General features: G+C 35.1%; 2 protein-coding genes and 1 pseudogene across 3 annotated transcripts; all 3 read left to right on the top strand.

The window, feature by feature from the left end:
• Positions 1 to 7,037: 7,037 nt before the first annotated feature.
• Positions 7,038 to 17,293, top strand: LOC110727210 (WRKY transcription factor 44-like). 2 transcript variants are annotated; one of them, XM_021906776.1, is made up of 7 exons: positions 7,038 to 11,635; positions 12,853 to 13,266; positions 13,343 to 13,471; positions 14,297 to 14,979; positions 15,087 to 15,245; positions 15,927 to 16,112; positions 16,963 to 17,293. In XM_021906776.1, the coding sequence occupies exons 2-7, from the start codon at positions 13,045 to 13,047 to the stop codon at positions 16,964 to 16,966; spliced, it is 1,383 nt and encodes a 460-aa protein (XP_021762468.1). In that variant the 5' UTR covers positions 7,038 to 11,635; positions 12,853 to 13,044; the 3' UTR covers positions 16,967 to 17,293. The 2 variants fall into 2 exon arrangements, with proteins under 2 accessions (XP_021762468.1, XP_021762469.1); XM_021906777.1 differs by having other exon boundaries at positions 7,038 to 11,320.
• On the top strand, positions 8,434 to 8,826 carry LOC110727266. The gene has a single exon (XM_021906834.1). The coding sequence runs from the start codon at positions 8,434 to 8,436 to the stop codon at positions 8,824 to 8,826; it is 393 nt and encodes a 130-aa protein (XP_021762526.1).
• Positions 8,845 to 11,009, top strand: LOC110727267 (annotated as a pseudogene).
• Positions 17,294 to 25,440: the final 8,147 nt, after the last annotated feature.

Genomic DNA, 25,440 nt, shown 5'->3' on the forward strand with positions numbered 1-25,440 from the left:
TTTAATTGTGGTTTAGAATTAAATAATGAGTCCATTCGATTTATGGAAATATTCAAAACAGGGTATCAAGACCATGTCTTGGATAAAGAAACACCTGTAAAGTGAACATTGAATATTTAAATCGAAAATTATCCCTATTCGAGGTCATCTAAATGATGGACGAATGATGACCACCAGAGATTAGTGTGTGGTATGATTTACAGCACCATTTCTTGTGCTGCAAGGACATGATGGTCATAAATCATTTACACGGGTTCCAGTTCGGAACTGCACTAGATCGACCTATGAGAGTACTTTAAGAGATTCAAAATTTTCATAAGTACATTTCTCATTATAGCTATCGGAACTTATTTCCTCGACCATGAGTATTGTGAAGTTTTCTTGTTTGAGTACTAGTCTCTTTGATGTTGCCTAACTTCTGCCGTAACTGGGGATCATAACGGGAACACTCAGGAGATTAGGTCCTCTTAGTAAGAGAAACTTACAATGCAAGACTGGGAATGTCCCCCTATTAACAATAGGGAATATGTCTTTGTTGTTTACAAGGCCGCTTGAAGAGCGAGACTGTGAAAATGCATGGTCGTGCTCAGATGGATTTTAGAAATCATCTGCTTATTGACAGTCGAACTCGGTGATCAAGAAACACTTCTGAACGTAATAAGGATGACGATGAATCTTACCTTATAGTTCACGAAGAGACATTAAGCGACATAGGAAATGGGCTATACACTGTATGCACACTTGTCCGGAAGGACAAGTGGGAGATTAAAAGGAATGGTGTCCTTCCAACAAGTGTATTATTTTGATAGAGGGTTCAGAATTATTACAGAGCTAATTCTTCAGTAAGGTCAAGTGATCAGAATGCCTAGGTGGAGGCCGCTTCCGATCAGTAATATAAAGGTATGATTAATATTACAGCTTAATCTTAACTGAACCCTTCGGGTCAAACCCAATCGAACAACCGATCCGAGACGACGAATTAATCCGAACGATTTAATGAGTCGTCGGAGTTTTACGAACACAGACGTCGGATATCGAGCCTAGGGCGGCGAGGCCAAGCGTCGCAAAATCATAAGCAACAAGTACGAACATAGCTGTAGCATCACATTGGCCTAGCCATGTGAAGTGCTAGGCTAGGCTAGCTCATCGCAAGCCTAGGCACACTATGTGTGTGCTAGGCGCACCATGGTGTGCTAGGCGAGGCATGAGTGTTAGGCGCACGAGGCATCCCATCGCAGCCTTCGCAAGGCATGGCAGCACCTTCGCACATCCCACCGCACAAGCACAGCACCATCGCAGTGCCAGGCACTGGTGCGTGTGCATGTGCCTAGGGCTGCCGCACCAACCGCACCACAAGCATGGCACTGCCCCATGGCTAGGCCATACGTGTATGCGCATGCGTGCAAGCCATCACATCATTACAACACCAAGCTTCGCATGCTTATGCGTGTGGCTGGCAAGGCAAGGGCCAACATGCGTGGCTCGCTAGCAGCACGCATGCTGGCTATGCGAGTATGTGCGAGAAGGGGTAGGCAGCAGCACCACGCACAAGCTAGCATGCCTGTGCGTATGCGTGTGTGTGTGCGATGGCCAGGAAGCAGTGCCCAGCACAAGGCGTGGCTTGCGTGCTGGGAGGGATGGGTGATGGTGTTGTGCGTGCCAGCTGGGCATGCTAGGGTGGCTGTGCTAGCTGGCCAGCAAAGCAAGCAGCCAGCTCACCCAAATGCCTTGTGCCGGTTTTGTGAGGGGTGGGGACCAAGGCTTGGGCAACGCCTTAGGGAGCAAGGCAATGGTCCCCCCACCTTCTCTTGGTCCTCACTTAACTCTCTCTCTCTCCCCTTGACACTTGTTGCATTGTGATTGATTTGATTATTAATTTAATTTGGTATTAAATTAATTATCAAAATAACTCATTCTCCCACATTGGTTGGGGAATGAAAATCAAGGGTTCATTTCCCTATAAATACCAAGGCATGGGTATTTGGGAAAGAACACACTTGAGTTGAAAAGTAAAGAAAACTCCATTGTTGAGCATACCTTGAAATTCATAAAACTCTAGTTTATTTTGTCCGGGCCTTGACTAACCTTCGAGGCTTAGGACGATCGGGTCGGGTTCGAGGGTACGATCCCGTCAGAGACCTCGCACTATCGGGGTTCAAGTAAGAGCTCATAGTTGAGCGAAGCACGCGTCAAAGGTATAATCTTTTATCATTTCTTATGCTTTAAATTATGTTTTTCTTGTTAATTGCATGTATTATGGGGGCGGGTCTTGGCGGGTTTCATTCCGCGTAGTGAGGGTCACTACGAAACCCTACACTGTGTTGGTGTGGTGGTTGGTGTTATTGGTACAGGAAAGTTCAGGTTTCTAAGTTGGATGTGCATTTAATTAGAACAGTTGCAATTCATGGATTTGTTAATGATGATATGGCTGTGCCTATGCATTACAACTGTTGGTATAGGCAAAAGGGGGAAACCTTTAACACTGGGAAAAGGGAACTAGTTAGCAGTGAAGAAGTTAAGGGCCTTTTAGAGAAAGTAGATGCAGAGGGGTATGTTGAAGTTTTTGTAACAGCACAAGCTCCTAGTAAGCCCATAAAGGAGGCCCAACCCAATCCACCAAAGACAAATAAAAAGGGCAAGAAGGTAGAAAGTTCAACTATTGTGAGTGTTAGGAAGAGCCCTAGGTTTAAGAAGACATAAACTAAACAAAGGGAGGACAATCCACCTAGGGAAATATTTGTCACAAAGAAAGAGAAAGAGAAGGTTGCAAAAGTAGGAGCTTCTAGTTTTGCAAATGAAAAGGCTAAGTTGAAAGGGAAAGCCTCAGCAAAGGCTAAAGTATTGAGGTTTGATGATGAGGAGGATGATGGAGGTGAAGGATCTGGATATTCAAGTTCAGATTTGAGTGATGAGGACCAGGTTGGGAACCTGGTGAAGAAGAATATGATGAAGGGGATGAGGAATGGTATATTAAAGGGTCAAAGGAGACCTTGGACAAGGTGAACAAAAGCCTTAAGAAATGTTTGGGGAGTGAAATAGATGAGGGGGTTGTTAAAGATAAGAGGTCAGAGTTGAAGGATGACTTGGATATTGGAAAATTGAAGGTGGAGCTAGAGACTGATGGTGATTCAGATGATTCAAGGAGTTTGTGTGGATCTGATGAGGAAGAGGACTTTGCTCCATGGTTTAATGCTGCTGTGGACTTTGACAACCCAATCCAGTTGAAGTTAAGTCAGAAATTCAGTAATGCTTCAGTCTTAAGGAGGGCCTTAAGACTTCATGCCATTCAAAAAAGGTATGAGTTCTACTACTTGCATAATGACAGTACAAGGATTACAATTCAATGTAGGCATAGATGTGACTATGAGTTCAATAGTACACCTGTAGAATGCCTGCTTGTACATGTGTGGGGGGAGTAAAGTGTCATTTCAAGGTGTTTGCATCAAAACTTGTTAAGCAGCAAACTTGGCAAATTAAAAGCTTGAAATTAAAACATACCTGCTTCAAAGTGAAGAAGAACAAGATGATTACTGTTGAATATATAGAAGAGAGGTATCTAGAAGAGTTTAGGAGTAACCCTGGTTGGAGAATTAAGCAGATTAGGGCTAGGATTTTGAATGATTTAGGAATTGAAGTGACTTATTTTAAGGCATGGGTAGCTAGGTGTAGGGAAAAACTGATCATATTTGTTTCAACTAGGGAGCAGTATGCAAGGGTGTGGGATTATGGGAAAGCTGTGATGAAGTATAACCTTGGTTCTAGATGCAATGTTGTTGTTGATGGTATTGACAGGCCAGAGCCACCCTTGTTCATGAGAATGTTCATTTGTTTAAGGCCATTCAAAGATGGTTTTTCAAAAGGTTGTAGGCCACTAATAGGTTGGATGGTTGTCACCTCAAAGGTGCCTATCCTGGGCAAATTCTGGTGGCAGTGGCTAAGGATGGGAATAACAACTTATTTTCTCTAGCTTGGGCTACAGTGGAGATAGGAAACCAAGAAACTTGGGGTTGGTTCCTGGAATCACTTATGGCAATGTTTAAACATGATCAAGGAGCTGGGCTAACCATCATGTCTGACAGGCAGAAGGTATGCTTTTGTTTCCCTCTTAAGTATTTAGGTTCAATTTTTAAGTTTTCATGTGTATGTATGTGATTGGCTTATGAGTTTACTTTTGTCTGCATTTGGTAGTGTTTAATTACATAAATGGCTGTTGTTGTTCCCAAAGCAGAACAAAGGTTTTGTGTTAGACATATTTGGGCTAACTCCAAGCTCAAATTTGTTGAATCAACCTTCAAGGAGCTATTTTGAAGAGCAGCCAAGGCTACCACTTATGTAAGTTAATTGGTTTGCTTCAAGGAGCTAATTTATGCTTTTATATGCTTAATTGTCCTGAATATTGGTATACTTTTATATGCTTAATTATCTTGATCTGTTATATATGTCTAGCTTTTATACATGTTGTCCTGAACTGGTATGTCATTGCATATTATCAATTTAAGTATGAAATGGCCATGGAGTCTATCAAATTCCTTGGTGAAGAGGAATATGAGTACTTAGTCAACATTCCAACCATTCATTGGTGTAGACATGCATTTACACCAAACTGTAAGTCCAACATGTTGTTGAACAACATTTGTGAGACTTTCAATGAAGTAATTAGGCCTGCCAGAGATAAACTTATCCTCACCTAAATGGAATGGATGGGGAGGTATATAATGAATAGGAATAATGAAAAGTGGGAGGATTAAAAAACAATTGCAAGCAACTTAGTGCCATATGTGAGGAAATGTTCTGGGAAGGATAGACTTTGTGGCTAGGTCCTGTGTGGTGCAACCATCAAGAGGGAATACATTTGAGGTGCAGCTGAAGGATGACCAAGTGTTAGTTGATTTGGAGAAGGAAACCTGCACATGTTACCATTGGGAACTCACTAGCATTCCTTGTGTTCATGCTTATGCATGCATATTGAATACGAGGGGTGACATTGAGGCATATGTTGACCCATACTATACCATGGACACATACAGGGCTGCTTATGAACCAGTTGTCCAACCAATGCTTGGTCCCAAGCACTGGGAGAGAGTCAAAATGAGGGAACCACAACCTCCTTTTTTAAGGTGCAACCTGGGAGACCAAAGAGCAAAAAAAGGAAGCTTGAGCCAAGAGAATGTTCTACTGCAGGTGGTCAACCAAGCACAACATAGAGGAAGAAGCAATGTAGTCACTGTGGGGGATTTGGGCATTATGCCAAGACTTGCAAGCAACCTGCTGCACCAGATACAGATGTGACAAGGTCAGCAGGCAGACCCCCCCTGAACACTCCTTGGATGGTGGAGGAGAGGAAGAAGAAAGAGATTAGAGCTGCAAAAAAGGTAACACAAGCATTTTACCAACTCCCCCTTTGTTTTACCTTTATGTATGTTATTCCACTAACTTTTTATTTCTGTCATAGAGTGTAATTAGGGTAGGAAAAAAACAGAATAGCAAACAAAAAGTTTCCTCAAGAACAAGAAGGTTGTCTGCCATTAAGCAAGCAAGCACAGTTACAGTCAAGGCACCCAAGCTCAAGTCAGCCTAGCTCAAGTCAATCAAAAACAAAGACAAAGGCTTCTCAAGTCAGCCTGCAACACCCACAGTTCAACAACCACTCCAAACAGGTGTTGTAACAAGGGCCAAGCTGCAAACCTTCAGCAAGTTAAACCTCACTCAGTGATGTACTCATGACTGCTTAGAAAACATTGTGTCTGTTTAATCTATTTTGGTAGTTTTTCTATGGCTTTGATTGCCATTTGAACATTTGGATACATTATTGTAGCTTTTGCATGGCTTTGATTGCCATTAAAACAGTTTCAAGTAAGCTTCTTTGTTCAACCTATAGTTGAGTGCTTAGTTCCATTTTCAATGTATTCCTATAACTTTAATACATGCAAGTGTTTCACATATTTCCCATATTTTAGTGTTTCACATGTTTAAATCCTTTCCAATGTTTAAACATTCTCAATTTAACAACTTAGACAAGTCATAAATAGGTTGATTGAAATACATATATATATCACTAAAACCAAACTCATAACACTTCAAGTCATTAAAAGAAATTATAACTACTTAATAAAACTTACTATTAAACACCCCTAACCATTAGGATAACTACACCCATTGACAAACCAATACAAATGGCCATGTCCACCTAACCAAAACAGTTGATTGAAGACATCTTCCCTTCATTGCACTCCCTGTTCATTCTCTTCCTGTCAGCGTTCAAGCCCTTGCATCTCTTCTTCAAATTATCAACTTCATTAAGTAGGCACCTCCTTTGGCCACTGATTTCATCAACTTCCCTTTTCAATTCATTAACTTCACCCTTTAGCAGCTTCTTATCCAACAACAGGTTGTTGATAACCCCTGTTTGCCAATTTGTTCCATTAGGTTGATCAACCCATTCGAAAGCTTTGCAGCCCCTAGTTTCTGTGATTGGGTCATAAAACTTAGAAGATATGAACTTCCTGCGTGGATTCTCCCTTGTCCAGCTAGTGAGCTTGGCCATTGGCACACCACACTGCATTTTTTTTTCCTCAGAAGGGGAAGAGCTAATAAACGACATAATCTGCATCAATTTTAGAACAACAATCACATTTATAGATTTGTACACTAACGAATTAACATTGTCAGCAACAATTTTCATTTTTAATTACCTAGTACGAAAATCCCCAATATCAATTTGTGATGAATCCTAATTTTGTAACTAGCCAGTTACATGCATACATAACATAATCCAACCATCAATTCGAGTACAAAACAATTGAAAATAATAAACGTAATGAATTTAAACCATAATTACCAAACACACGAACTATATTTCCCCAATTTGATTATACATAATTCGTTGTCATCGTATGAACACACATACCTGTTTCAGCAGCTTCAATCTCTTCCTCTTCTCAAAAATCAAACAATGCTTCAGCAATTTTGGTTTTTTGGATGCAATTCGATCTGATTCTACTAAATTCAAACAAAGATTTGGTTACAAAAGAGGATAATTGGGGAGAATCGTGCATATATAGAGTGATTTAAACAAATTATCCGTTGGAGTGGGTCCTAGTAACAAGATTTTGGTGATAACTTCAAATTTTTAATTTTTTATGTCGTGTTAAATTTTTTTTTTTTGGGTGTTAAAAACTATTTTCAGCCTTTTGTCTGATATTAAAATCCAAAATATCTTTTTTTTTTTTATCGTTAATAAAAAAACCAAAATCAAAGTTATATATGCACAACGAACGTGTCCATTTTTTGTTTTAAAAAAAAAAATGAATTGTCCATTTTTTTTGTTTTTTTTTGTTGGTAGCAGGGCCGGCTAAGGGCCTGTGTAAACGGACCCTTAGCACAGGGCCTCTGAAATTTTAAAGGCCCAAAATATCGGAGCCCATATTAAAAAAAAAAAAAAAAAAAAAACTCTATCTCTTTCTCCGCCTATCTCTTTGCCGTCAAACAACTCCATTAATGCTCTGGTTTTCACAACAAAACAGTCTAGATTCATGCTCCCTTCATTTATGTTCCCAAGTTTGTAATTCCTCTAATTACTCCATTAATTCTGCATCTCTAATAATACAAATTTGTAAAAAATTTCATATTTCATTTACCTGTCACACCGTATTACTTTCTTGTTTTTCCAGTATTTCCTTAAAACTCTCACCTTCCAAGATACCTCCTAATTAATTACTTTCCCTCATCCCATTAATCTTGCAATTCCAAGAAGTGCAATAGTTTCTAATCTTCAATCTTCCTCTAAAATTTTCCTTAAATTCCTTAAATACTTTATTACTTTCTAATCTTCAATCTTCCTCTAAAATTTTCCTACTTTCTCATTCAATTTTTTGTTTTTCCCCCAAATTTTAAATTTTCCAAATTAAATGTTATACCTTCTATCAACTACAACAAGTATGAAGAAATTGATTTCAATGGGGAAATTAAGTTCGTTTTTTCCACAATTAAACCCCTTAATTTTAGTTTATCAAACAGCTAATTTTGTTGCCCTCTATAAATTTTGTTTCAATCTCCTATCTTTTTCAGATTTGAGAATTAAAAAAAAAATTAAATTTTATAGTGATAATAATAAATTGGGTATAAGGGTTAAGTGGTTAAGTAGTTAACAAGAACTCAAGAAGAGCAAAGGAAAGAGGCAAATTGTCAATTGTCATGGTCCCTCATGGAGTTCCGGCAAGGCGCAATTAATCAATTATAGAGGTCATTCAAAGACGGCCCATTTAACAGAGTTGTCGCAAGCCAGGTTGTTTCAATCCTTTTCTATTTTTTGCATTTTTATTTATTAGATTAAATTGCATAATTTGTTGTTTTTTGTAATTTTGTTAATTTTTTGACTATTTGTTTAATTACTACATATTATTGCAATTTTTATTTTATTTTTAGATTTTAATTATGCCTCCTAAAAGAAAGTATCTGTCCGGTTATGATAAACGTATGAAAAAGAAAAAATTGGAAGAGTTAACTCAATCTCAAAGCGGGGCTCTTGACAATTTTTTATTAAAAAAACCGCAAATTGTAGATGAAAATCCAAATGTTGTTGATGTTAATGCTGAAATTTTTGAAAAAATGGTTGTTAATGAAAATATTAATTCGGATAATCAAAGTGTTGATGTTAATGTGCCTGCCTCTGAAAATAAAAATGTGGATGATCAATATGTTGATGTTAATGATGATGATGGTGAGGATTTGGATAATTTGTTTCATAGAGAGGAAAATGATAATTATAATGAACAGCAACCAGACCAATATGAATATTCTTTTGATATATTTGATCCAAGAAATTAGGATGCTCTTGAATCGAAAATGATTGATTTAGTAGTGACAAAAGGCCCTAAAAGAGATTATTCCATTGTAAAGGGTCCTAAAGATAAATTCTCTAGACGCTTTACGGCTAATTTATATACTAGAGTTTTATCTAATGGAGAGAAATGTGATAGAGATTGGCTTGTTTATTCAAAAGAACTTGATAGAGTATTTTGTTTTTGTTGTAAAATTTTTAAAAAAGGAATTGGTAGAGGACAGTTAGCTAATGATGGTTTTAGTGATTAGGCACATATTGGTGAGAGACTTAAAGAGCATGAAACGGGTATTGAACATGTTAAGAATATGTCTACTTGGTATGAGTTGCGTTTAAGGCTCCAAAAGAATGAAACCATTGATAAAACGGCTCAAAGACTAATTGAGAAAGAAAAGGATCACTGGAAAAATGTTTTAAACAGACTTATTTCAATAGTGAAATTCCTTGCTAAACATAGCCTTGCTTTTCGTGGTTCTAATGAGAAATTGTATCAAAATAGCAATGGTAATTTTTTAGGTTTGATTGAAATGTTGGCCGAGTTTGATCCAATTATGCAAGAGCATGTTAAACGTATCACAAATGATGAGATTCACTTTCATTATCTTGGGCATAGCATCCAAAATGAGCTAATACTTTTGCTTGCTTTTGCAATTAAATCTGAAATTTTAAAAAATATTAAACAAGCAAAGTATTTCTCTGTGATACTTGATTGTACTCCTGATATTAGTCACCAAGAACAAATGTCTTTAATAATAAGATATGTGGATGTCTCTACAAATTCTGTTAGTATTGAAGAATCTTTTCTAGGATTCTTGAATGTGAATGATACAACTGGTCAAGGACTTTTTGATGTTTTACAAAATGAATTGAAAAATCTTGATCTTGACATATTTGATGTACGAGGACAAGGTTATGATAATGGGTCAAATATGAAAGGAAGGCATCAAGGTGTACAAAAGAAACTTTTAGATATAAATTCGAGAGCCTTTTATACTCCTTGTGGTTGTCATAGTCTTAATTTGACATTGTGTGATATGGCTTACTCTTGCAATAAAGCTAAAGATTTTTTTGGAGTTGTACAACGTATTTATACAATTTTTGCTAAATCTACTAAGAGATGGCAAATTCTGAAAGATAATGTAAAATTGTTAACTCTGAAATCTTTGTCATCCACTCGTTGGGAGAGTCATATAGATAGTGTCAAAGCTATAAAATGTCAAATGTCAGATTTTAGAGAAGCTTTGCTTGAAGTGTCAGACAAGGATTCTGACTCTAAAATATGTAATGAAGCTAAATCCTTGGCAACAAATGAGCTAGGTGATTTTGAGTTTTTAGTGTCAATAATTATATGGTTTGAGGTATTGTCTGCGATTAATATGGTTAGCAAGCTTTTGCAATCAAATAATATGGTTATTGATGTTGCTATGGAAAAAATAAAGGAGTTGATTTCATACTTTGAAGGATATAGAGATACTGGATTTTATATTGCCTTGAATAATGCTAAAGAAATTGCTAATGAAATGAATATTGATCCAGTATTTCCTCAAAGGCGTGTTATTCGAAGAAAAAAACAATTCGATGAGAATTTAAATACCCCTTCAGTTGAGTTATTAGGGGAAGAATCTTTTAGAGTAAATTTTTTTCTTATCCTTGTTGACCAAGCTATTGTTTCTCTTAATAAAAGATTTGAGCAATATTAAGAATATGAAAGTATATTTGGTTTCATGTTTACTTCTGAAAAGTTAGAATCATTAGATGATATATCTTTGAAGTCAAGTTGTAGTCATTTTGAGCAAGCATTAACACATAATGAGCAATCTGATGTTGATGGACATGAACTATATGTGGAGTTAAAGTTATTAAGAGATATCTTGCCTGCAAAAAAAATGGGAGCTATTGATATATTAAAATTTTTGAAAGGCGTAGATTGTTTTCCTAATACAATGATTGCATACAGGATCTTATTGACTATTCCTGTAACAGTTGCTTCTGCAGAAAGAAGTTTCTCAAAGTTGAAGTTGTTGAAATCTTATTTGCGGTCTACCATGTTACAAGAACGACTTAATGGATTGGCATTAATCGCAATTGAAAATGATCTTTTGGAGAAGGTGGAATATAAAGACATGGTTGATGAATTTGCTTCAAAAAAATGCTAGAAGATTAGCTCTATTTAAATAGTTTAAATTTTTGATAATTGAGATTGTATTAGGATATTAAGCATATTATTTATCATTTAAATAAAGTTTGAGTATGTGTTTCGTTTAAAAATGTTGTTATAATATTATAATATATAGAGTCATAGAGATAATTTCGGCATTTTTTTTATTAGGGCCCAATTTCAAAGTTTAGAATAGGGCCCCCAAAATGATTAAGACGGCCCTGGTTGGTAGGTAAGATGAAGGGTCCTACCTGATCGAAACCCCTCACAGGTCAATCTTGCCCATGTTAACGGACTAGACAATTTGGAAGAGCGGGAAAAAGGTAAGGAAATTCCACCCTAAGAAGTACTAATTTTGGTACAGTTGTGGTTTACTTTATAAAGGTCAAAACTCGTGTAGAAGGTTGACTGTTAGTTGGAGGAGTACAGTGCACCACCAAACCCAGCATGAAGATCATCATCAACTCCCCATCTTCTTCACCTTCTCCCTCTTTTATCTTCATTTTTCTGCGCCTTCTTTCCAATTTCGTACTTCTACTTATAACTCTTCAAGCTTTCAAGCTCAAACATCCCCAGAATACAATTCAGCCCCTGAAAACGGGCAATACAATCTTTTGATTCATACTCCCAACAAAAAGGTATCGTTATTTTGTTTACCCCTCTATCATATTTAGACTTATTTGATGAATTAGCAGAACTTACAAATTGGGTTTTGTGCAACAATGTAATCAATGTAGGAGGACATTTGGGATTTGAATTTATTGGTTTATAATTAATTATCTTTTGAATTTCTTCTAGTGTAATACTACTACGGTTTCTCTTTGTTTGTTTCATACTTTCATTTGCCTATTTGCACAGTTTAACATTTGAACATCAATATGCGGATCTAGGATACTAAGCCTGGAGGGCACTTAGTGAATAATTATACAGACGTCTTTTATATCATAACATAATTGAATTTTAAACCAAAAAAGGAAAACTTAAATATTTTTGGTGGGGCCTGTGCCACCCAGGCACCCACCTAGATCCGCCGTATGCATTATTAAAAATCATAAAAATTCAATATTTTGAAATTACGGAATCTATAACAAATAATAAGGAACGGAGAGAGTACCAGTTTTGATCAGGGTTATGTTAGAATGTTGTGTTGTGCTAGTTTTAGTCAACCTCAGCTGAGTTTTGGCAGAAGGAATTGTTAAAATTGAGGTGATTTCGATTGTCCTAATATGCCCCACAACCAGTTTCTTCTGAATGACCATTAGTTAGATTTACTGTCAGTAGGTTCAGAGGCGAATGGAGTGTAATTTTACCATTTGTAGACCTGGTAAGAAAATTGTTCTAATCGGGTTAATTTGGTTTAGATTCATTCACAGTTTGAGTCATGCTCAGTAAAATAGTACATGAAATGTCCAGTTTAGTTCAGGTTATTTCAGTTCAGCCAGTCCTGAGGCAGAGAATAAATTGTTAATTGATGTACTGGTACGTCCGGTATGAGGTGCTTATTACTTCATTAGTAGCTTAATAAGTAATAACCTCTATTTGTTCGAAACCTCCATCTCAGCTTGCAGCTAACTTGGGTTTCAGCTCACAATATTCATTGAGTCATGAGATATTGAGATGACAAGAGTAGGCAAGCTCATGGTTCTTTATGATTTAGAAATCAGATTCAACATGTATGAACAGCTGTGATTTTTATGATATAGAATTTTACTGGAACATGTCTTTGCAATACCTGTCTAATACTCCAATTCCTATCATATAATAGATTTACTATTCTTCTACTTATGATGTTGATGTAATGATGATAGTATTATTGTGTCTATTTTCTCTATATCTCATCTATGCTATTCTACAGACATGCTGAGTTTATTTGGAGCCCTGAATTCAGAACCAGCAAATTTTGAATGAACTTTACCATTGATGGACTTGTCTTGAGCTCTTGACTGAAATGAAGCTGCTGATGCATACACAAACTATTCTTCAGCTGGAGGTCCAAATTTGTAGCCTGTCTGTACTTCTGTAGTCACTTTACTGTATATAGTTGGGAATGGAGGTAAAAGAGATAGACCGAGTAGTCATAACAAAGCCAGTAGCTTCAAGGCCATCTTGTACTGGCTTTAGATCTTTCTCTAAACTTCATTCTGGTGTTGTCAATGCATCACCACCACGTACGAATGCTATCTCTGAAATGGCAGTTGCTGCTATTAAACCCAAAACAGTGAGGGTAAAGTCCACAATCAATCAGTCTCCACATGCCAAAGAAATTCAGGCAAGTCTCATTCTCAACCCCATGGACAAAATTTCTTTTTCAGCAAACTCTGACCTTTGTGCACATTCTATCACAGGTGGACACTTCCAGAGGAGCTCCTTATTCTTCATCTGATAACATATCCAGAGTCCCTGATCGGTCCACCGTCTTCAAACCACTAGCAAAGGTTGTCTCCAAGGCAACTGTTTCCATTTTGCTCAGTATGGTTAGTATAAATCCTTCATACCTTTTAACCTTCATTTATACCTTTTCTGGCCTTAATGCATACTAATGAGTAATCACGAGCCTTCAACGTTGTTTAATGGGATTTATGGAAGAAAGAAGAAAGGGGGAGGATAAGATAGGATGAAGCTGGGAGGGGGGAGGAAGGGCAGGTGGGTGGGGGATATATTTCTTATCCTGGAGGGATAGAGAAAACAGTTGTAAGGGGATTTCAAATTGATCAATTTAATTGTCCTAATGGTCATGAAGTCATTTCCTTGGGATATTCTGCTGATTATGTTGTCTCTCAGTTCCCCTTGTTGGCTCTAAATCAAGCTTTCTCATCTTGTTGGATTCTGATCTCATCCCAATTTATGAGTATTTTGGCAAACATTATATGTAATAACATCTCGTACTTGCTACCATTTTTAATATATTTATTTGATGGATCTATCAGCACAGCCTCCCGAGTAGTCTTCTATGGATTAGAGCCTTAGAGGTAATTGTAACTAGTGAGATTCATACTAGGGGAATAGGTACTTCTCTCTCTCTCTCTGTTTTTTTTTTTTTTTTTTTTTTTTTTTTTTTTTTTTTTTTTTTTTTTTTTGAAACCAGAGGTACTTCTCTGATAGAGTAACAGTTAATTTGGCATGATATACTTAGTATTGACGTTAGTTCATCCAATCGATATCAATGTTAAATGTTAATTGTTTTAGGTTTCACATATTGTAGACTCCTTAAGTTGTAATGTTAGTTGTTATTCTTGTTTCTCGGCTTACTTATGGAGCAGGAAAATTCCAGTGTTACTCATCGACAAACATTATTTCAGGTAGATGTGTCTGCACGGCAGAAAAAGCTACATTTATTCTCAAGTCAGCATTCAAGTAATCTGCCACGAGTTGGATTATCTGAATCAGCTAAGTCTCCTTCAATGGCACAACAAATGGTAGAGGGAGAGCCCCAAATGATGACATCTTCGATAGCTGGTGCTGATCGACCCTCTTGTGATGGGTATAATTGGAGAAAATATGGCCAAAAACAAGTCAAGGGTAGTGAGTATCCAAGAAGTTATTATAAATGTACACATCTGAAATGCCCAGTGAAAAAAAAGATTGAGAGGTCATTAGATGGGCAGATAACAGAAATTGTCTATAAAGGAGAGCATAACCATCCGAAGCCAGATCATGCCAAGCGCAGCTCATCTGGAGTACATGGACAGGAATTGTTTGCTGGGACTAATCAAGATCCCAATATTAGTGACCCCAAGTTGCATGATAATGTTTGTGAGAAAAATGAAGGTTTTGAGAGACAGATGAGTAATGAAAATGGAATGCAATTGTCCAAGCAGTCTACGTTTCCTGGAATTGTTGCCCCAGTATGCCATCCTGTTGATGCAGAAAAGAACATTCCTAGTGACAAGACTGTTGTGGATTCAGCTGGACTTGGTGGGGGTTGTGAAGAATCGACCAAGGGATTAAAGGCCAATGGTGGTAGAATAAAAAACAAGAGAAGGTAAGGTGTGATTTAAATGGCAGTAATAGGTGATTCATGCATGTTTCCTTTGTTTCCATAATTCTCTTTAAGTGTTAGCATGAACATGTCTTATTTTTTGGTATTAGGAAACAGGATGTTCAAAACAGTGAAGCTGGAAAATCAGGTGAAGGTGTACAAGAGCCTTGTATCTGGGTGCATAACATCAACGAGCCTGAAATCATGGGCGATGGCTTTCGCTGGAGAAAATATGGGCAGAAGGTAGTGAAAGGGAGTCCATACCCCAGGTTAGTAGTTATGATGTACTTAGAAATGTTGTGCTTGGACTCAATGGTTATAAGCGGGAAGGGGAAGAGGGGGGGGGGGTTTACTGTTCAGATTTGCATTTAATTAAATCGTTTACTCTAGTAGTTAGGTTTTAAAATTGTCTCCTGCAAAGTACATTAGATTGCTACTGGGCTGTATTGTCGTAATGAGCCAATGACTGCAAACAAGAGTTAGCAAGACACTTCCTCCATCCAAAAAGACTAGTTGCATTATCCTCAGTCCAACCCTTGTTATTAAGTATTAATTTGCACATGACAGAGTCTTACAAAACCCTTTATAGTAAATTATTCCATACTCTCCTCATCACTCAATCTTAGTTATGGTATTATGCTTAAGACCAATTACAAACCCTTACTTTTGATGAAATGTGAAAACTATATATTTCTAGGTATACGTGACTAATATTTTCAGATAGAGGGATGACTTACTTTCTTCAAAATTATTATCACTATAAAAAAGTAATAAAAAGTTATTGAATCAATAATTTAACAACTAATTCAGATGGAGGTATTAATAACTGCATCATGATTAGAAGAACAAGTGACCATATTTTGTAGAGAAACATCCATTAATGGAGAATGGTTTAAATAGTTCTATCTTAAAGTAGCTTAAATTTTATTATATATTTTCTTTTTATACAGAAGCTACTACCGCTGCACCAGTGTCAAATGCAATGTACGGAAGTATGTAGAAAGAGCATTGGACGATTCTAGAGCGTTCATCACAACATATGAGGGAAGGCATAACCATGAGATGCCGATGAAGATCATGAATCTTTCAGCAGTTCTAGAGCAGGAGACTCAAGCCCCAGCTGGTAGAGAGATAAGGTAAGTAAAATGGTATATGTGACTAGTCAGACTAATTCTTGATATGGGGCGTTATATCTGGATGCTTCAGGACCTTGATGCCAATTGTGAGCTGACATTAGTTCATAGTGTCATACAAAGTAAAAAGAAAACAATTCATTGAGATTATATCAAGTTACCCTTCACCTGGTCTCATAATGGCTATATATGTATATGTCATATGTGTATGATTTATATTTATACTTTTATAGAATGTCATGTAACTATGTAAGATTCATTTGAAACACATTGTTTGATAGAATAGATATTCCTAATTGAGTGTTTAGAGGCTCATTAGCTATTCTGAGGAAATGGATTTGAACCCAAAAGGCGGAGGAGTTCATCGCTTCATCCGTTGGTTTTAAATAGATTTAGAGAAGGATCTGTAATTTTATGATTGGGGTTGCACCATAAAGAATGAATGATATATTTAGGAGTCAATAATACATCAAAAATCAATAATGTCATATAGAAATAATATGATTAATCCATGTAATGTTAGGAAGCCAACATTTCTGTTTTGGCCTATGGATTTTCACTTTTCTGATGATGTCCATACTAATTTTGTCAAATCACCTCCTGATTGCAACTAACAACCTTTGAAAGTTGAAAGAAATAAAGGAATGAAGGATTTAATTGTCATATTAAAGGCAGCAGACAAAAATTATATATACTCCAAAAATCATTTAACCTTTGCCACCTCTCCCTATCTCATTGAGGCACGCAGTTGTTAGCAATGCTAGCTCCTTGATGACTGAATTGGCTCTTCCTGTCACCAGCGAGTATTTTTCCCTCGCTGACCTGAAGTTGGTCTTTTGTCTCTCAATTTCAGGTAATTCTACTTCTATTGGAGGGTGGTGGAATCATAGCCTGCTGCAACTCATCATCAGGAAGCGGTCGTTGGTACTCTATCTTGCTGATATCTTCAAGCAATAATTTCAGCTTTCTTGTTCAATTTCGATTCTGATTTTATGCCTTGTGCACTTAGTATACTTTTCTAAATATAAATGTGTTTTTCTGTTAGTATTTGTCGTTAGTCCCTAGTGTGTTATCTTCATGTTCTGCTAATGGGAACAGTTACTAATCAGTTGTGATATATCTCATTCTTCTTTTGTGTTTTCATCTGAGTAAAGTTGAAGATGATGATAAGGATGCGGAGGAAATTTTCTGTCTTTTGTGATCCTGATGAGTGGTTTCCTATGCAATTCATTTGAGAGAGAGGTAGTTCTTTGTTTATGAACTGGGTGTTCATTGAAGTTGTCAAGTGTAACAAAGCAGTAACATCTCTGTGAAAGGTGTAGTTGGACCTAGGTTTAAAAAGGTAACTGTGTCTTTAGACCTACAACTTGGAGTGTGCTGCATCGAATTCACAAGTTACCTCAAGCATCAGATCTATGGTCCTAGTGAAAGGTTTGACGGCTTGTTTGGTAGCTAGTAATAAATAGTGGTAATGGTATTGATTTTAAAAATAAATTTGTGAAAAAGTTTCATGCTAATGCCCATAGTAATGCTAGTCACTCTCAAATACCTTTTTTCGCAAATTTTTTAACACCATTAGGTAATGGAAAATTAATAAACAAATAAATGTTTAGAGGTACATTTCCATGGTAATGAACCTAAGTTTTTAGCGAAAATACAAACAAATTAATTACTATTCCTGTAATTTATGACCGCTTACCAAATGTGTCATTCATGTAAGCTAGAATTTTTGGAATTTGCATTTGACCATGTGGCGTAAGTACTTGGGATCCGTGGTGTGAATAGGATCTTTTATGACAAAATTATGGATCAAACCAATCTGTTTTGACAGATTTTGTCTTGAAACTATTTCGAATATCCGGTTAAACATTTACCTATTCTTACAGCATATTGTATTCTACTATTCTTCATGTCAACTTGCTGAGAACGTGCATACTTAATCAAATTGTTTGAAATTGCCAACTCTTTCATGATTAGATGCATACTGTATAAGTGTACATATTTTGTTCACTAAACTCGATATATTATCCATATCTTCTGCAGGATGCATGGGTTTAGATCGTCCCAATGAGGACCTTAATTATTAAAATCGTGTTTAAAACTTTAAATATGTAAATTCTATATATAGTCTATATATTTTATGGTGTAAAAAAATTAATGCTAAGTCAAGATTTCTTAAGAATGGTTTCTAAGTGCCGTTTGACAACGCTTTATTAATGAAATTCTTTTTTTCTTGTTAAAAAAATAATATATATCTGAATGTATCAATAACATAATACTAAAACATACACCAGGAATGACACGTGTCACGTCATGGTGTTATTTTTTCCCTCCAAAATCATTTTTTTTTTTCTTTCAACTACTTATTTTAAACTATTCTTTATATATATATTCATTAAATCATATATTTGTGATTCACTTTCCTAAAATAATATTTATTTGTGATTCACATATTTTTCATATATTTTATTGTATAAATTATTATTTATATCTATATTATTCCATGTGTAATCAATATATTATATAAATTACATTGATTTTAAAATATATTTCATTGACTTTGATTGATTCCACATAATTAATTATATTTTCAATATGATAAATATTTTTCATAGTTTATATATTTAATGAATGTGTTGTTATTGTTTATTTAATTTCAAAAATATTTGTACAAGTATATTTTTTCACAACTTATTACTAATTGAATTATCTTTGTTTTTTTCCTACGGAATTAATAGTTTGATTTATAAACTGTGCATCACACGGGCACTATACTAGTAGAATAACTAAAAGCTCATTGTCTCTCGCTTCTACTTATTGTTCTATGGTCACTGCTCTTCATTATAAATATTGGTTATTGAGTTTATGTACATAATTGCATGTCAATTTAATCAAAACATATACAATATTTTATTTTATTTTATTTTTTTTCAGGATCAAAATACTTGTACCATTTTGACTCTAAGATACTAGCTTTTACCACAATTTTCATAGGTTTGAGTAATACTTTCTTTGGTTAATTTTTTAATGGAAAACTAGTCTTGAATAATCTCAACTTTGCCTCATTCACCGAAAAAAATCCCAACTTTTGATAATGTTTTAATAATTCGAACTTAAACATGAAATTGCTTCTAGTAGTCCTAATTGGTTATCCAACTTGTTAAAACAAGTTAGCGGACACGTCAGCACGTGATTAGTAAAAAAATTAAATTAAAAAAATAATATTTCCTTCGTTCTTTTTTTTAAAAAAGTTAGAGTTGAGATTGCGCGGAGTTTTAGAATGTTTAATAAAATAAGGGTCGTGTTTGGTAAATGACTTTTTGGTGGCTTTTTGGTTAACTTTTGGCTTGGCTTTTTTATGTGGTCAAACAGCCAAAAAAAGTTTTGGTAATTGGCTTTTAATTCAACGAAAAAACTAGCTTTGAAGCCAAAATGAAAAAAGCTGCTATGAGTAGCTTTTTTTGTTGGCTTTTGGCTTGTTGACCCACAAATTATCTAATAAACAACCTATAACCAACAACTAAATTTACTAAACACTTTTATAAACAACCAATTTCAAAAGCCATTATAAACAGCCAAACATTCCAACTGGTCAAACAAGCCAAGTGAACTAGCCAATCGCCAACCGCCAACAGTCATTTGCCAAAGAAGGCTAAGATCTTAGTGGGGTAAATAAAGTAATAAAAAAATTGTAAGAAAAGATAGCGTTCTATTATTTTATGGAAAAATTGCCCGAAATAATCCCACCTTTGCCTTATCGCAAAAATAATCACACCTTTTGATTATTTTTTAATAATCTGACCTTTGATGTCAATCCGCTGAAAATGGTCCCAATCGATCATGTCACTTGTTATAACAAGTTATGTGATACATATTGGCCTGTGATTGATCAAAAAAATAAAAATAAAATAAAAATAATTTTTTTTTAAAAAAAAGTTAAATTTATTTAAGAAAAAATAAAAAAAAAAATTATTTAAAATCCACCAGCCCAAACCACCCTCCCTACCACCCGCAACTCCGGCCACCAAGACCCCACTCCCCCAGCGCCAGTGTCGCGACCGACCCCCTCCCCCTAACTGACAACCCCCTTCCCCACGTAAAACACTAAAACCATCCTCCTACCCTCGAAAACCCCTTCTCCGACTCGATTCCAGCCCCTCTCCCCTTCCCCCACCTCGAGTCGGCATCCCTCACCTTCCCGTGACCCGATTTCGGCCTCCTTTTTCAGAGCAACCACCCACAATAGCGACAACATTGCGATGGCTGGGGCTTTCGTCGGCGCTTGCTGGGGCTTCAAATCAGCAGTGTGTGGGGCTTCGAATTGGCGGTGGATGGGGCTACAATTCGACGGCGGTGGCTGGGGCTTCAAATCAACAAGGGCTAGGGGAGGAGGGTGGCTGGGGGCTGCCGATTTTTTTTTTTAATTCAATTTTTTTTTTTAATTTAAAAATTTAAACAAATCATGTGGTGACACGTATACTTTAAACCAAAAGAAAAAAAACTATTTAACAGGTTACCGGTCACTAGGGATCATTTTCAGCGGATTGACATTAATGGTCGGATTATTAAAAAATAATCGAAAAGTGGGATTATTTTGGGTGGATAAGGCAAAGCTTGGATTATTGCGGGCAATTTTTCCTTATTTTATTGAAAAGTAAAGTGGTGAGAGAGAGAGAGTGTGTGAGGACTATTGGAGGAGTGAAATGATAAAATAAGAGTGAGTGGGGACCATTAGTGGGTAAAGATATATTATTAAATTGTAAAAGTTTCCAAAAGAGGAAGTGTAACTTTTAAAAAAAAAAGAACGAAGATAGCAAGTGTAGCTTTTAAAAAAAACGAAGGGATTAAAACCAAACCCAGACTGTACGCGGTAGCCCCTTCCACCTCCGGCACCTCCCTCCACTTCCCCAATCCCGATTTCGGCCACCTCCCTTCCCCCTCAACGATTTCTGCCCCCCTCGAGGGTCATTTTCGGTGAAGTGGAAGGGGGAGGGGGGTGGCTGTAATACCCCATATTTTTGAAACATATTTTCAAATTAATTAATTAATTAGTATTTTCTAAAAAGGGTATTTTAGTAATTTATTTTACTATTTAAATTTTGGAGCCAAAATGATATTTGAATTTGGCACCAAAAACATTTTAAAACTTAATTATTATTTTTGGATTTTATATAAGATTTATTATCCATTTATTTATTTTAAAAACCAGATTATATATATATATATATATATATATATATATATATATATATATATATATATATATTGGATATTTTAGTAAGGCAAAAATTATATTTTCCTATTTATTTTATAAAGGGCCGAATTTCCCCAATTAATTAGCTAGGACTTTCGAATTTTCTAAGTGTAGAAAATATGATTTTCTTAGTTAAATTAATTAGTGGTTAATTGGTATTTTTCTAATTAATTATTTTGTGCAAAATATATTATTTACACAATCATTTTTACTACTTAAAATCTAGCAAAATAATGCCTAAATATTAATAAGGGAGTCCGAAAATATTGAGCCTTACCATATAGTATTTTTGAGCAAATTATTTTGGTAATTTTTGTATTTTAATTATCTACCTTAAATTCCATTATTTCCTTAATTCCTATTTCCATCTTACAAAGATTTGATCATCTTACTTATTTTCCTTAAACCTTTCTTGATTATTCCCCAAGAAAAGCCACTTACCATTTAACATTTCATGACTACACACTTACCTTATTTCTTAATTACTTAATCACCGTAAAACAAAACTTTCCTTAATTCTTTAACTCGCTTTTTCAAGTAATTCCTTAAACTAAAATTGCCATATGTCTTCTGTAACACCCCCAAATCTCCCTCTACGTAAATACAATATTTGTACGTATAAAATACCGTAGAGGTAGACTTGGGCGTATTACCGCCACGTGAAAACGTAAGGCTTTTTAATTACTAATAATGACAGCGGAAAAATAACTGATTTTATTAATAATATAATAACTTCATAATATAGTTTAAAAAAAATAATTAATACTCCAAATAATACATGTCTAACTCATGAATGAATAAACTCCTAACTAAGTGATCCCAATCCTGGCTCAAGTATGCGCACGATCAACTTCACACCTGAAATCAAAACTGCTTACCAATAATGGTAAACAGGGCGAACCAAAACAAAAAGGAAAACGGGTTAGCAAAAACGCTAAGTACGTATAAGTGTAAGGCATGTAAATGCTTTTATTAGACAAACATGCTTTCGAAATAATTATTCCAACTCAAACTTGCCAAAAGTTACTTTTCCAAAATTAGACTTTCCAAATTTAAGTCTTCCAAAAGTAGTAACGTCCATTAATAGAAACTTTCCCAAATCAATAGAATTCCAATTTCAGACAAAGTTCCAAAATCAATTTTCCTCACCTAAGTGTGCACACACCCCCCAAGCAAGTTAAACTGTACTCAAGGAAAGACCAGATCATACAAAGCTCATGGTCTTACTTAACCAGTCCCGGGTAGAGGGACAATAAAATACTAAATACTCAAGCCCATAATGAGCTGCAAATTTAAATAAATTCTCTTAGTTCAATGACATGTAATCAAGTGGTTGATAAACAACTTTTATTAGATTAAACAACACTCTTAAAGATCAAACTTTTAAGTCATAAAATTTTATTTTTAACACATTACGAAAATCATTAAACAAATCTTTCATACGCAGTATTTAAACAACTATAAACATTCACCAAAACACGCATTCAAAACTTGTATCAAGGACCTAGCCACCTATACGTACCTTGATCACGAGAACAAATTGTGGTACGGCTACTACACTTGACCACGATCAATGGAATCCTCCTACACAATTAAAATAACCTTAATTAATATAAGGTTAATAAAATAAACCCAAACTATAATTAATACTCTACTAATACATTAACCTTTATAAAACCAAGTTTTGTTTGTAGCAAATTGTATATTTAAGTATCAAAAATAAATTTTTAGTATCATAATAGTGGTGTTAGTACTAAAATTAGTATAATTAATTATAGCATCATTGATAAGAGTGAAGGAGTAAAAGAAAAGTTTAAGGTTAAAATAGTAGTACTACTAAGTGGAGTTTTTCTTTGTTTTGTTGTTCAACTAAGTACGGCAAGGTGAAGGAAGGAAGGACCTTCTGGCAGCAGCTTACGGGGGCGGCTGGCTGCAGGGATGGTGGCAGCAGGTGGCCGGCAGTGACAGCAGGTGATGTATGTTGGCAAGTAGATGGTAGTAGTGGTGGTTGTTTGGGTGCCAACAATCGGTAGTGTAGTTGCGGTACGGTGTTTGTTTGAGCAAACAAGAAGAAAATAGAGGAAGAGGATGGCGTGGGATTGAAGGTTGAGAAGAGTATCTTTTTTTTTCTGATTTTGGTGTGAATGAATGAAGGGGATTAAGGGTCTATTTATAGGTGAATAAGGGTGAAAAAGATAAAGTTCAAGAGAGTGTAGGATTGGTATGCAAACAAGATAAATTTGGGTTCTTTAGATGAATTTGGATGTAATTTGGCCTAAGTTAATTTATGTGAAAAGGATCAAGTGAAAAAGATGAGAAGAAAATAAGATTATCATTGGTTTGGTTGGAGGAGTAAGGATGAAATCAAAGAAATCTTGAAAGTTGGGAATTCCATCCCAAAACATACGGCAAACATTATTTATTTATTTTTTTTAAACCAACGGAAATTAATTATTAATTAGGAAAATGATAATTAAATCAAGTTTATCCTTAAAATATTTTAGATAAAATTAAAAATCTAAATTAGTTGTAAATCATAAGATAATTAGGCTTAAGATTATTAATTATTATTAAGATAAAAATCGGAAAATAATATAATTTAGTTCAAAACGACGTACATTATTAATTAGTAAAAAATGTGGACCGACCAAGATTATCATTTAATTTAGAAATATGAAAATATTTAATTTGTTAAAAGATTTTTGGCGCCAAAATTTAAAATTTATTTTGGCTCCAAATTGAAGAAATTATTAAGTTATTAAGAAAGTATATCCAAAAATTAGGGGTATTACATCTTCCTACATTTTCTTACCTTAATTCTTGCATGATCTAGTCTATAAATACCTCTTGAATCAAAGTTAAAACTCACATTTTTCTTTCTTCTTTCTCTCTTAACCTCACGGTTTCCCCCTTCCTTTTCTCTGGATTTTCTCACAACAACCACCGCCCAAAACCGCCGGTTGCCACCCTTCCCCGGCCAGCTACCAATTTCTGCCGCCCCCCTTGCCAGCAGCAGCCACATTCCGACGAGCTGCTGCCACTATTGAGTCCTCTTCTTCCTTCTTTTTCTCGGTTTTCTACCTCTTCTTCTCTTCTCTTAATTAATTCTATTATTATTATTATGAGGGTTTTATAATAATTATTATAAAATTAAATAAAATCAGTTTATTATTCAAGTTTATGAAAATGATTTTTAGAAGGTTCATGTACATATAGTTGGGGTTTTTTTTTTTAACTGTTGTGATGATTTGATGACCTTATATTAATTAAGGTTATATTTAATTGTAGGGTGTTTTTGACAAGAGTGCTTAAGGTTCTTTGTGTGTTTGCTAAGCGAGGATCAAGGTATGTTTAGGTGGCTAGATACCTTTGAAATTGATTGAATGAATAAGCATGTTTGTGTGATTTTAATGATGATTGAATTAAATTGCTTTGAATTATGATTTATGAAATAATCTTGAGAATTAATGTTTTAAATTAAATATGTTTGAGAATGCATTTTAATATCTTGTTTTGAATGGTTTGAAATTATTTATTATGTTTAAGGGAATTTGATTTTAAAGTATGTTGGATTAATTTAGAGAGTTTTGAGCTAGAATTTAATATTTAAAAAGGTTTGATTTTGAAAGCATGTTGAATTAAACAAAAAGGAGTTTTGAATTATTCTATTATAAAGTTTGATTTTATTCAAAGCGGAATCTCATGAAAATTATTTATTAAAGCTTTACAAGCATGATTATATTAATCCCACTATGCAGATTTGATTGATAAGACTATGTATTTTGTATGACCTAGTCTTTCATCAAGGATAGGCTTTGTACATAAAGATACTAACTTGGGGGGTGTGCACACTTTGGAGAGGAATTGGTTTTTAAAAAGAGGAATTGATTTTATAAATCGTTAATATTAAATTATTGAGTTATTGGAATTGTTTTGAAAATCTTGAGTATTGCTTTTGAATTATAAGTTTAGAATTATTTGAATTGGTTTTAAAAGCATATTTGCTAATAAATTGAGTTTACTTATCTTGCACTTATCGTACTTAGCATATTTTGTTAATTCGTATTTTCCTATTTG

The sequence above is a fragment of the Chenopodium quinoa genome, unplaced genomic scaffold (assembly GCF_001683475.1).
Source record: "Chenopodium quinoa cultivar QQ74 unplaced genomic scaffold, ASM168347v1, whole genome shotgun sequence".
Taxonomy (NCBI): domain Eukaryota; kingdom Viridiplantae; phylum Streptophyta; class Magnoliopsida; order Caryophyllales; family Amaranthaceae; genus Chenopodium; species Chenopodium quinoa.

What these genes read in the sequence shown, in the direction of transcription:
- LOC110727266 (XM_021906834.1), top strand. Translation starts at nt 8,434, where the DNA reads ATGCCTCCTAAAAGAAAGTATCTGTCCGGTTATGATAAACGTATGAAA.
- LOC110727210 (XM_021906776.1), top strand. Translation starts at nt 13,045, where the DNA reads ATGGAGGTAAAAGAGATAGACCGAGTAGTCATAACAAAGCCAGTAGCT. An exon ending in CACATGCCAAAGAAATTCAG is followed by an intron (nt 13,267 to 13,342) that starts GCAAGTCTCATT and finishes ATTCTATCACAG; the next exon opens with GTGGACACTTCCAGAGGAGC. An exon ending in TTTCCATTTTGCTCAGTATG is followed by an intron (nt 13,472 to 14,296) that starts GTTAGTATAAAT and finishes ACATTATTTCAG; the next exon opens with GTAGATGTGTCTGCACGGCA.